This window comes from Oratosquilla oratoria, chromosome 41 (assembly GCF_046742065.1).
Source record: "Oratosquilla oratoria isolate Oo_2021 chromosome 41, ASM4674206v1, whole genome shotgun sequence".
Classification (NCBI taxonomy): Eukaryota; Metazoa; Arthropoda; class Malacostraca; order Stomatopoda; family Squillidae; genus Oratosquilla; species Oratosquilla oratoria.
This window is the reverse complement of record NC_134817.1, coordinates 29,140,562-29,152,901: the sequence shown is the minus strand read 5'-3', so window position 1 is coordinate 29,152,901 and position 12,340 is coordinate 29,140,562. Positions and strand designations below refer to the sequence as shown.

At 39.1% G+C, this 12,340-nt stretch overlaps 1 protein-coding gene across 1 annotated transcript in view; it reads right to left on the bottom strand.

The window, feature by feature from the left end:
• Window positions 1–775: 775 nt before the first annotated feature.
• The window catches only part of AIF (Apoptosis inducing factor), a 65,188-nt gene continuing 53,623 nt past the window's right edge, over window positions 776–12,340 (bottom strand). Inside the window, exons 8-14 of the mRNA XM_076178480.1 lie at window positions 11,325–11,510; window positions 11,012–11,211; window positions 5,630–5,770; window positions 4,726–4,837; window positions 3,971–4,155; window positions 2,964–3,116; window positions 776–2,767 (exon numbers count right to left, since the gene is read on the bottom strand). Of these exons, the coding sequence (XP_076034595.1) occupies window positions 2,696–2,767; window positions 2,964–3,116; window positions 3,971–4,155; window positions 4,726–4,837; window positions 5,630–5,770; window positions 11,012–11,211; window positions 11,325–11,510 (1,049 nt within the window). The 3' untranslated portion in view covers window positions 776–2,695. The remainder of the gene's footprint in view (window positions 2,768–2,963; window positions 3,117–3,970; window positions 4,156–4,725; window positions 4,838–5,629; window positions 5,771–11,011; window positions 11,212–11,324; window positions 11,511–12,340) is intronic.

The following is a 12,340-nucleotide window of genomic DNA, read 5'->3' as shown; positions in this document are numbered from 1 at the left end:
ATGGGGTAGACTGAATTCCCTGATAGTGATTTTCAGAATATTTTTATTTGACTGATTTCATATATTATTCAGATTTTTCATATGTTGACATTCATATTTTTATTCAGAGAAAAAAAAAATAATAATAATAACACATACATATACCATGGGCCTTTTCTCCCTTACAAGGGAGGCAGCCAAATTCAGATATAAATCCACTCCCACATATTCCATTCCCATTTACCACCCTTCCCTCCCTCTTTTCTTCGCTTCTCCTGGATGATGGGTCATCCCTTCATCTCGCCCACTGCCCTGGCTCAGAAGCAATGCAGCAAGACACAGCACATCCACAGCAAGACTGCTTCATTTAATAGGCAACCTCCCCTCTCTCACAGAAGAGATGGGGAGAAATCCCTTCGGGCTGTGTGAAAATATCACTCACACATACTCCGCAAGTCCTCCCCATCACCCACCAACTCCCTTCCATGCATCACAGCATCATCCATACACAACCATTCTCCACTCAGCCCTATCTTTTGTCTTCTCTCTTTCTTCTTCAACAGATCCTCTTTTCCAATGCCCCCTTTACCCCATTCATCCATCTCATCCTTGGTTATCCCCTCATGTTAACTCCATCCACCTCTGCCTTCTACACTTTTACTAATCTTTCTTCATATTAACAAAATAAATAGAATAAAAAAACATCACTTACCTTCTGTATGGCCAATAAATTCAATACAGTGTATTGAGTACAACAGATCAAGACTGACTTGACAAAGCATAAAATCATACACACTTTTCTTATTAAAATATTTATTCCTCACATTTATTCATTTTTTATGTACATAGCACGGTGCATTACTTTTCTTTTTTTTTTAGAGAGGAATGAATCAATACCATACTAGTCTTGATGTAACCCAAAGTACCAGCAGGGGGGCTTCATTCCAGTTCACTATAAAACCCTCACTCGTCACATTGCAGTGCAAAGTAAATAAATCTTTAATATGTCCTTGCTTTCTCCAAGAAATAATACCCAGAACTGAACAGAAAGCCGATTTGTTAGCAATCACATGAAATCTGAAGATCAGCTTAGAAGTCATCTGAATATGTTATTTCAGCATTGGCACTGTATGGGAACACATGGAATGGTATTAAGCATCATCCTCAGCAGTTCCTTGATGCAGTACCAATTCTTGACATAAATGGCACCAAAGATCATATGACAAAACAACATTACTCAGGTTTGACATCAAACATTGAGCAGTTTGCGCTAAAGTATCATAACATGATTAATGTAAACCATTGTGCCTATGGACACTTATGTGAAAATGTATTAAACTGAATGATCAATCATGAAGTTACAAATGTCCAACAGATATTCAACACAGTATATTTTACAAAATTTAACCAAGTATTCCATTATCAAAAGATAAAAAAAGTAATAAATTTCAAATGTATTCTTACAGAAGCTGATTTTACTTCATTATATTTTCCTGATACACCAAATCTGGAAATATTTTGAAATTCTAAACCCATTCCATTACACTACCCAGATGAGTAACTGAAAAAAAAAAAAAAAAAAAAAAAATAAAAAAAAAAATAAAAAAAAATAAAAAATAAAAACACAATGAAATATATAATTTCATTTTCTGATTGACAAAATACACACACACACATGTATCATATATATATATATACATTATATATGTGTACATAAATGCAGTTATACCAGAAGGCACTTTCACCCTAATAAGGGAAGTGGCCAGCCAAATCATGCACCCACCCTTCCATTAGCCCACACATTTGTTTTCCCTTTTATATTAGGTCCTTGTGGATGAAGGGCCATGGCATGCCTATCCCCTGCCCACTACCTGGGACAGAAGCAATGCTTTGGAAAACAAAGCACCTCCACAGCTAGGCCTGACAAAGGTATGTATGTATGTATGTATGTATGTATGTATATATGTATATATATATATATATATATATACTGTATAAATACATATATATATACATACATATATGTATATATATATATACACACACACATATATATATATATATTATATATATACATTTATCTATATACCAAAGGCTTTCCCCCTTACAAGAGAGGAAGCCCAGTCAAAAGGCACATACCTACTCCCATCCACTATCCTTTCCTCCATCCCTGTATCCCACCCACTGCCCTAGGTCAGTACATCCAAAGCAAGGTTGCTTCATTTACACATACATATATTTCATATATATATATAATGTATATACATTCACACAAACTCACACACCAAAATAATAAATATAAGATAAATATTGCAATTACTTTCAGCTTTCCTAAAATAAACTCCTTTGGACAACAGTAACTTAATCACTTTGGCTTTGATAAAAGCTTCAGCAAACGTATAAGGCCACCAGAAAGTAACCATTGTACTTTATTCAATAAGCATTCACCTTTCACTGGTAAGGAACCTGTTTCTTGCAGTACTAAGGTTTGGACTGTTTGACTTACTGGAACATGAGTCAATCTTTCCATCAGATGCCATTGACCATACATCATTCCTTAGTCCCCATTTGGCATGGCAAAATCTTCATTTTTTTTTTTTTTTTTAGTTTTTATATATGTATATACATATGTACAGTTTCAACAAATTGAAGCATGCCACTCATTCGGGGGTGAAGGCTTTAACAACTTTCACGCTTAGCTCATACAATAAGTACATTAATCTGAATGTAGACTGAACAGTTTAGCAACTTCACTGAGATCATCATAACTCTTTCCTTCCTTGATGACCTGTTGAAAGAAGAGATTATATGAACATTAATAGAACTTTATCAAATGTTTCAACAGCTAAGTTATATTGTAATGACAAAATTCTATTATGGCACCTTCACTAAGTATTACAATTTTTCTTTTTGGAGGTGAAGAAAGAGGAAACTAAAAGAAAGAAGAGGGAACAAAAAGAAAAAAGAGGAAGACGATGACTTACCTTTCTAGCTATGGGCATTCTATTAAATACATTCCAAAGAACAACTCCCACAACAACGTTGTCACGAAGGTAAAACACTACACCTTTTCCATAATTTTCTCCGGTCTGAGGTGGATGAGGTTCACTAGAGTGTAAGTGTGATACATCTGCAACCTGTGACAAAGGGGTAAAAGTTTCGTCACAACTACCAATAAACAGAAAATGGTAGCATTAAGAAAAAGTTGGGAACTCTTTCATGTTAATGAATAATATACTAGATATCAATCAATACACTGCCCTGGTTCTCTCTTGCAGGAACTGCAGCCCCTAGAAAACCACCCACGGCCATTGGTTCATCCCATAAGTCATTTCACTGAGATTTTGTGTCAGACACTGAAGAGAGTGAGTGTAGGATAGTGTAGTATAAAGTGCTTTGCAACTTCAATGTAACAGCTGCATTTGGGTCAGTTGGTACCTAGGGCAGTGGACAGGATGCAGGGATGACCCATCATCCAGGAGGTGCCAAGATAAGAGGAAAGGAGGAGGGTGGAGGGGAGTGGAATATATAGGAAATGGAATGGGTGGGAGTGGTTTCTATGCCTGTTTCTTTTTGGCTACCCCCCATGTAAGGGGGGAAAAAGCCTTTGGTATATGTATGTATGTATGTATTTATTTGTTGCCAGGACAATTCTGTGTTGGTTACATTTTTGTGTGGAGTGGTAATTTCAACATAGCTGAGGAGGTGAGGAGCCTATGGAAGGAGGTGCATAGCTGTGGCCAATGGCACCACCTTTGCCCTATGCAACTGTGCTGTTGGGGTAGGTAACAGTCACTGTTTAGAACTGGAGAAGAAAGCATGATTTGAGCCTACAACCGAGTGAACAAGACCAACATGCTTCTGATTACATCACCATTCATAGAACACTATACTTTACTGACCTACACTCACTCCAAGCATCTCCACAAAATATCAGTCTCTTGCAAGAGCGAACCAGAGCAACACTGTGAGGAGCTACAATTTAATATACCTGTTCTGTCTCTGATCTTAGACCTTCTCCAGTGGCTTCCACCACAGCCTTGGGTGTATCCTTTTCAGTGGCTTTGGCAAATACTCCTACAGTTGGTAGTGATGAGTCTACGATACCGATAGCTTCATATCCAACCTCAGGACCCAGATCAGACCAAAACATTGACTGGTGCCAATATGGTTTACCTGGAGAGAGGAAAAATGAAATAATTATAAACTACTAATCTACCTATGCACCAAGGGCTTCTCCTTTATAAGGGAGGTACAGCAGTCAAGTCAAAGGCACACACCCACTCCTATCCACCACCCTTGAATATCCCTCTCATCTTAGCTCCTTGAGGATGATATTGTTAAGTTGTAATGGTTTTATTTATTTTTTTTTAAGATGGAAGAAAGAAAGAAAGAAAGAAAGAAAGAAAGAAAGAAAGAAAGAAAAAAAAAAAAAAAAAAAAAAAAAAAAAATTAATTCCAGTAGCCAGAATTGATATACACTAAAGGCCCTTTCCCCCTTTGAAGGGGGCCAGCTGGCCAAGGCAGTACCCACCTTTCCCTCATCCCATCTAAACACAAATCTATCATATCCTATAGGTTTCTTGATTAGTCGATGATCTACAGTAGAGTATCAACTGTGTGGCATACTTTTTTAAAGAAAAATATATTTGATGAGATATTCCTGACTGTAGTAGTGATGGTCACTTGATCCTTGAAAGCAAACAATACTTACCAACCCATGTTACCACCTTGAAAGATACACACCTGCACCAGTCATGTTTTGACCCGCAAGACGACCTGAGACAACTGCATGGTCATGGTGTTCTACACGTCGGCGACCAAGTTTGATGTCATAGAAACATGCAACATCTCCAGCCTAAAGGGGTAAAAAATATATTACACATAAATTACCAATGAAATAAACAAGATTTCTTTGTACATATTTTACTATGAATATAATTTACACATCTTTTTGCCACACAAGGAAACTAACAGCAAAAATCTGTCAATAAGGTGCACGTGAAATGCAGCAGCGACTGACCAAATGGGACTGCAGTACTTTCCAGAATAATATGGATAAAACAGTAGACACAGCTGGCAGTAGACTAATAACTGCCTACATATGTCTTCCTCAGTATGCCATGTTTGCATGAGGGTGGCCAGACATCACATATGCTATTCAAATATTATCTGAGTTAACTTCACTCCAAAAAATATTTAGCTCTCTGCAACTTTAAAAGATGAACTGTTGCCAAACTAAGCATCATGAGAAGGATTTGTATTGTGAGAGTGCTAGATGCATATATATTTCACCATTATTTTAACTTCCTGTTCCAGCCAATGTCCACCACATGCTAGTACTAACTCAGGTAATACGGATGGAAGCCATAACACTAATGCCAACCACATAACTTGAGAGCAACGGAGTGTTTACTTGAAGTGTAATCAGGTTAAGAACCCCAAATAGTACACCAAGGTAATTAAGTGCAAGGAAGAATAACTATTTAACTATAAATTAAGTGTATAAATGATTTGATAATGTATCTTTCACACCTTTATGGTTAATGTTTGATTTATTTCTACAACATTCCACATGTGGTCATTAGAAAATTGAAAGAAAATATAATATATATTCAAACATTCTATTAATACTGTTCTTGCTACATACCACCCACAAATTGGATCGAGCTTCTAATTCTGCATTGACCCTGAAGCCACCATGTGTTTCGTCAATTTCAAGACCTGATGATTTTGCCAGTTCAACATTGGGTTCTAGCCCAATTGCAACAACTACATGGTCAGTTTCCACCTGAAAAAGTCACAAGATTATCATCCCCCACATAGATAAAATCAAAGATTTATCAATAATGCAAGAACAATATCCAGCCAATTATTCCTCAAAGAAAATTGATCACATACATTCAAAGTCCCATTCACCCCATCCCTCTACCCAATTCTTTATCTTCCTCTCAAATATACTCCATCCACTTTTGCTTTCCACACCCTTTTTCCTTGTTCCCCCAACCCTTTCCTTCTTTGTGCTCAAATTACCTAAGCAATTTATGATCTACCCTATCTGATAGACCTTTTCCCATCTGCTACTATGCCACATCTCCACATTTCCCATTCTATTCTTTCTAGAAACAACTATTTCTTCAACATTACATCTAAAAAACAATCCAACTCTTCCTTTTTGTCATCTACTAGCTTTTCTTCATTGAAGAGCATCAGTTTAATTCAGTTTAGTGTTGCCACCTTACCGAGGTAATCTGAAGTAGTTAATTTAATGTACATCCTCACTACAAGCTCATCCTCAACCAGATAGTCTTGACCTGCCTCTATTCTGACCTTTAGCCCAAGTAGTAACACTTTAAACTGCCTGGGTACTGAGCATTTCACTCTAAAGCGATACCACAATTATTCCCACAACTGTAAATATACAAGGGTAGTTCCAAAAATAATATCTCCATATTTTTTATTCTGTACCATGGGATCCGTGGGGATTGTTTATGGCATTGTTATGATTACTGATTCTTCATGCTCAAAACATGAATTTTTCATCTATCTGTTGCAGATATTGATGGTGTGACAGTCTAATAAAGTAACTCTTATCATGGATGTGCATTATTGAATTCCTCCATGCAGAAGTGCAACCAAACAACATTCACTGGTGCTTAGTGAATGTTTATGGAGCTGAGGAAGTTGACGTCAGCTCAGTTAGGAGATGCGTTGTCAATTCCAGAGTGGCAAGAGAGATGCAAGTGACAAATTGCTCAATGCTGGCAAATGTACATTGAGAAGAGGGGTGATTACATGAATAAAAAAATTCTGGAGCAGAAATGTCCACTTGTTTTTAATGATGCCACTCTTCAACATTTTGAGTTATATATATATATATACATACATATACCAAGGCTTTTTCCCCCTTACAAGGGAGGTAGCCAAAAAGGAAAAGGCATAAAATCATTCCCACCCATTCCATCCCTGAATACACTCCACACCCCTCCACCCATCCTCTTATCTTAGCACCTCCTGGATGACGGGTCATCCCTGCACCTTGTCCACTGCCCTGGGTCAGAATCAGTGTCGCAAGACACAGCACATCCACATCAAGGACGCTTCATTAAATCGGCGACCACCCCTCTCCGTCCCCCCATGCATAAAAGGAGAAGACGGGGCAAAATCCCTTCGGGCTGCGTCAAATTTTGCTCACACATACTACCTCACCCCCCATCCCCCACCCATTCCACCTCATGCATCACAACATCATCCATATAAAACCATTCTCCATTCACCCCTGTCTTCTGTCCTCTCCCGTCCTTCCTCAACAGACATTCCCCTCTTCCCCAAAGCCCCCTTCACCCCATCCATCCACCTCATCCTAGGACGTCCCCTCATGTTCACTCCCTCCACATCTGCCTTCCATACCTCTTTTACTAGTCTTTCTTCACTCATTCTTTCCATGTGTCCAAACCATCCTGATACTCTTTCATCAACCCCATCTCCCAACTCCCTTTCCACCCCCGTTCTCCTCCTCACCTCCTCATTTCTCACTCTATCTAGTCTAGTAACCCCCATCATACTTCTCAGACACTTCATCTCAAACACATTCAAACTCCTTCTCTCTTCCTCTCTTATGTTCCATGTTTCTACCCCATACAGTGTTGTTGGCACAATCACTCCTTCATACAGTCTCCTCTTAGCATCCATTCCCAAATTTCTATTCCTCATTACACTCTTCAATCCACCAAGGCATTTACTCGCTTCTCTCAATCTACATTCTACCTCCACCTTCACTCCACCTTTTCCTGCCACATTTGCACCCAAGTACCTAAAACTATCCACTTCCTCCAGTCGCTCTCCCTTAATGTTCACTTCCAGTCTACTGCCACTTTCACCCCTTGTACATCTCATCACCTTACTTTTACCCACATTTATCTTTAGCTTTCTTCTATCACATACTCTCCCAAACTCTGTCACCAACTTCCTCAGTTCCTCCTCCGATCCTGCCACAAGCGCAAAGTTGTCAGCAAACAACAGCTGGCTCACCTCCCACTTTTCTCCACTTTCTTTAACCATCTCCAATCCCTGACCCACTACCCTTGCATTTACCTCTCGCACTACCCCATCCATGTATAAGTTGAACAGCCAGGGCGACATAACGCATCCTTGACAAAGTCCCACCTTTACCTTGAACCACTCACTCTCTCCATTTCTAATCCTGACACAAGCTCTACTACTCTCATAAAAACTCTTGACAGCTCCTAGAAGCTTTCCTCCTATCCCATATATCTGCATTACCTCCCACAGTGCCTTTCTGTCTACCCTATCGTAAGCCTTTTCCAGATCCATAAAAGCCCAAAAAACATCCTTCCCCTTTCCTATAGCTTTCTCACATATTTGTCTTACCACAAAGATCTGATCTACACAACCTCTACCTGTCCCAAATCCACACTGTTCCTCACCAATTACTCCCTCTGTTCCTCTCCTAATCCTCTCAATCAAGATCCTCCCATAAGCCTTCCCAACTACACTTAACAAGCTAATCCCTCTGAAACTACTACATTCACACTTGTCCCCTTTTCCCTTGTAAAGTGGAACTATACAGGCACTCCTCCAGTCCTCCGGCACTCTACCCTCTCTCCAGCAAACATTAAATAACCTCACCAGCCAGTCCACCATCACTGTACCTCCTTTTTTTAGACATTTTGCATGGCATCCATCCAGACCAGGTGCCTTACGTGCTTTCATCATCTTAACAACTGCCTTCACTTCATCCTTCCTTATTTCTCCTCCATTTTCCTCACTCATCACTGTCATTTTCTTAGCATTTCCCACTGCAAATATCTTTCCCTCCCTATCCTCCTTCACATTTAGCAACTCCCTAAAATATTCTGCCCATCTTCCCCTTACTGCCTTCTCTTCCATTATCATCTCTCCATCTGCACCTTTTACCTTTTCTTCTCTACTTGGTTCGCCTCCTCTTCCTCTCTTAATTTCTTTCCAAAACATCTTTTTATTACTTTCAAAATTTTCTGTCATACTCTTACCCCACTTCACATCTGCTCTCCTCTTTGCCTCCTTTACATTTTGCTTTATATCTCTTTTCTTTTCTTTGTACCTCTCATATGACTCCCTTGTCCTATTTTGTAACCAATCTGTGAAAGCTCGCTTCTTCTCTTCTACAACCTTCTTTGTTTCCTCATCCCACCATTCACTACCCTTCCTTCTATTTCCTCCCATCCTTCTTGTTCCACACACCATCCTTGCACACTTTGTGACTCCCTCCTTGAACCATCCCCATTCCTCCTCCACACCTAGCTCTACTCTATCCTTCACTCCTCCTTCAACTTCTTCTTGTATTCCTTCTCCTTTTCCTTTTCATTTAAAGAGTTCACTCTAAGCACCTCCCTACCTTTTGTCCCTTTCCTCTTTCTCCATCTATCCTCCACTCTCAACTTACCTTCCACCAAAAAATGATCTGATATTCACCCACCCTCTCCCCTTAGCACATGTACATCCTTAACTCTTCCTATCATAATCCTATTTACCACTACATAATCCATTAACGCTTTATCTACCACCCTTCCATCCACCACCCTCTCCCATGTGTACTTATGCTTGACTTTCTTCCGATATACTGTATTTGCTATCATCAACTCTCTTTCTAGACACATTTCCACCATCAACTCTCCACTACGATTCTTTCCTGGAACTCCACATTTCCCAACCACTCCATCAATTGGACCATTTCCTACCCTAGCATTAAGGTCTCCCTGTACTATTATATTGACATTTCTCCCTAAATCCTCTATGCACTCATTTAAATCTATCCAAAAGGCCTCACTTTCTTCTATACTCTTCTCACTGCCAGGCCCATATGCACTTACAAAGACCCACATCTCCTTTCCCAGTTTCACCTTCATCCACATTATCCTTGAGGAAACCTCCTTCCACTCCACTACATGTTTACCTATCTCTTCACTTACTAGAATAGCCACCCCTTCCCTCCCTCACCCTCTCTTCACTCCTGATAACCTCCCACTTACACTCACCCTTCCCTTTCAACTTAGTTTCACTCAAAGCCAACACATCCATCTTTCTTCTCACAAACATACTACCTATCTCTTCCCTTTTACTCTCATCTGTACCACATCCACGCACATTAAAAGACCCAAACCTTAGGGTGCTGGTCGGAAAACTTCCAGACCCTCTTATGTCTTTACTTTTTCGTTTAGGAATGTCCCCTGTGGGGCTACAAGGAGAAGGATGCCTAGTCCCAATCCCTGTCCCTTTCTTCTCACCTGTTACGATCCAAGCGGAAATACTTGGTGGCAGTATTTTTTTCCCCCACCACAGAAAATTAATACTCAGAGAAATGGTACAGGACAGCAGCAAGGGGTTGGGAGACAGCATAACAGAGGGACAGTCATAGTATAAAAATGTCATCATTTCACTATGAACAGAGTTTTCCTCTATCACAGACAAAATGATGTGTGGCTCTGGTCCGTAGGGGCGCCCCATATAGACACTAAAGTATCAACTGCATGCTACTTTGCCACAATAACAAGCAGCCAATACCCCAGAATGGGCAGTAAGTTCTTTTGTAGACATGTTTGATTGAAGACCAGAGCTTCTGTATAAGATGGTGGATATAGAATTAACTCTGGTCTTCAATCGAAAACACACACATATATATATATATATATATTTATATTAGGAGGCATTACTTTTGAAACTCCCGTAGTGGTACTAAGGATTCCTATGGGAATGGGGGTCTGAACCAATCTCCCCACAATACAGAAAGTACCAGTACAGCACACATTTAAATTACCTTTCTAGGTAATTCTGCAATAAAATAACCACTTGCATTAAACTATATGCCCTGATAATTCAAAGAAATGAAAAATTATGCTTTTTCTGATGACAAAAATATAATGTGTGCATGAACCTTGTATAAAAAAAATTTGCACAATTGTATGAATTATATAAACAATCTACATATATAATACCAGTTTATTCAATGAAACTGGAAGGACAAACAACTTACCTCTTTGCCAGAATTCAAACCAAGTTTCAGCTTCCCATTCTCTGATAAAGCTACTGTTCTCACATAGGAATTACTAATAACATTAACACCTTCACTCTTGACTTTCTGTGTGGTCCAAGTTGAGAGGTATTCAGGCAGAATCTTACCCATATTCCCGGCCTCTGGGAATACTTGGGTAACTGACCCTCCTGTGGTCTTTGCTGAGTACAATAAAAATAATTAATTACATAAAAATAAAAAATTACAACTCAATATTGCGTGAAATAAAAATCGAACAAAAATTGGCTAGAAATTAAAGTACAATTCTACTTACATTTATGTCCAATGGCACATGCCAATTCTGACCCCAAGAAGCCTCCACCTACGATCGTTATGTCCTTGCCCTCCTTAATAACAGCATTTAACCTCTGGTAATCAGCAATTGTCCGGAACAGGGTCATTTTGTTCTTCACCTCCTCAGGATGTTTGTCAAACACCTTCAAAGATTTTGGGCGTCCACCTACAAGAAGGGAAGAACATGGTATACCAGACATAAACTGATACAAATGACATATTTTCTAAGGACCCTGTAAAAGATGTGTAACTGACTGACTGTACACATTACTAGATACATTTGGAGCTATTAACAATTTATGTGATTAGTACTAAAGCAGTTGGTTGTGGAGTTTGGGAGTATGTTTGTATGACAAAGTTGAAAGTGATGATGGGGGGGGTTGAAGGAAAAAAAAAAAAAAAAAGTGTGCGTGTGTGTAGGGAATGAGTGTGATTCGAGTGAAAGGTTGACAGTGTTCCACTCTCAAATCTAGCCACCTCACTTTGTAGTTTCTATCTATATACCAAAGATTTCTTCCCCTTTATAAGGAAGGTAGCCAAAGGCACGCACCCACTCCTACTCTTGTTAACCTCTCATCTAAACTCTTTGTAGGTAAAGGCCATCCCATTACCCAGGTCAGAACCAATGCAGCAAGACACAGTACATCCATAGCAAGGTTGCTTTAATTATTTTGTGACTTCCCCCACTCCATATCTAATGTATCTATACTGGTAAACCCTGAATGTGAAGATGTGAAGCAGAAACGGGTGACAGGGAAGAGTTAAGAATGAAGAGGGTAACAATTTCTCTTCCATGCATAACTGCTTTGTGGGAAATGGGTTTTATGCTGAAACAAGTAAGAAAATAAAAAACTGGGAAAAGAAGTGGAGAGAGGAAAAAAAAAAAAAAAAAAAAAATATATATATATATATATATATATATACACACACACACACAGTATATATATATATATATATATACACAGCATATATATATAATAAAAAACAAAATAGATC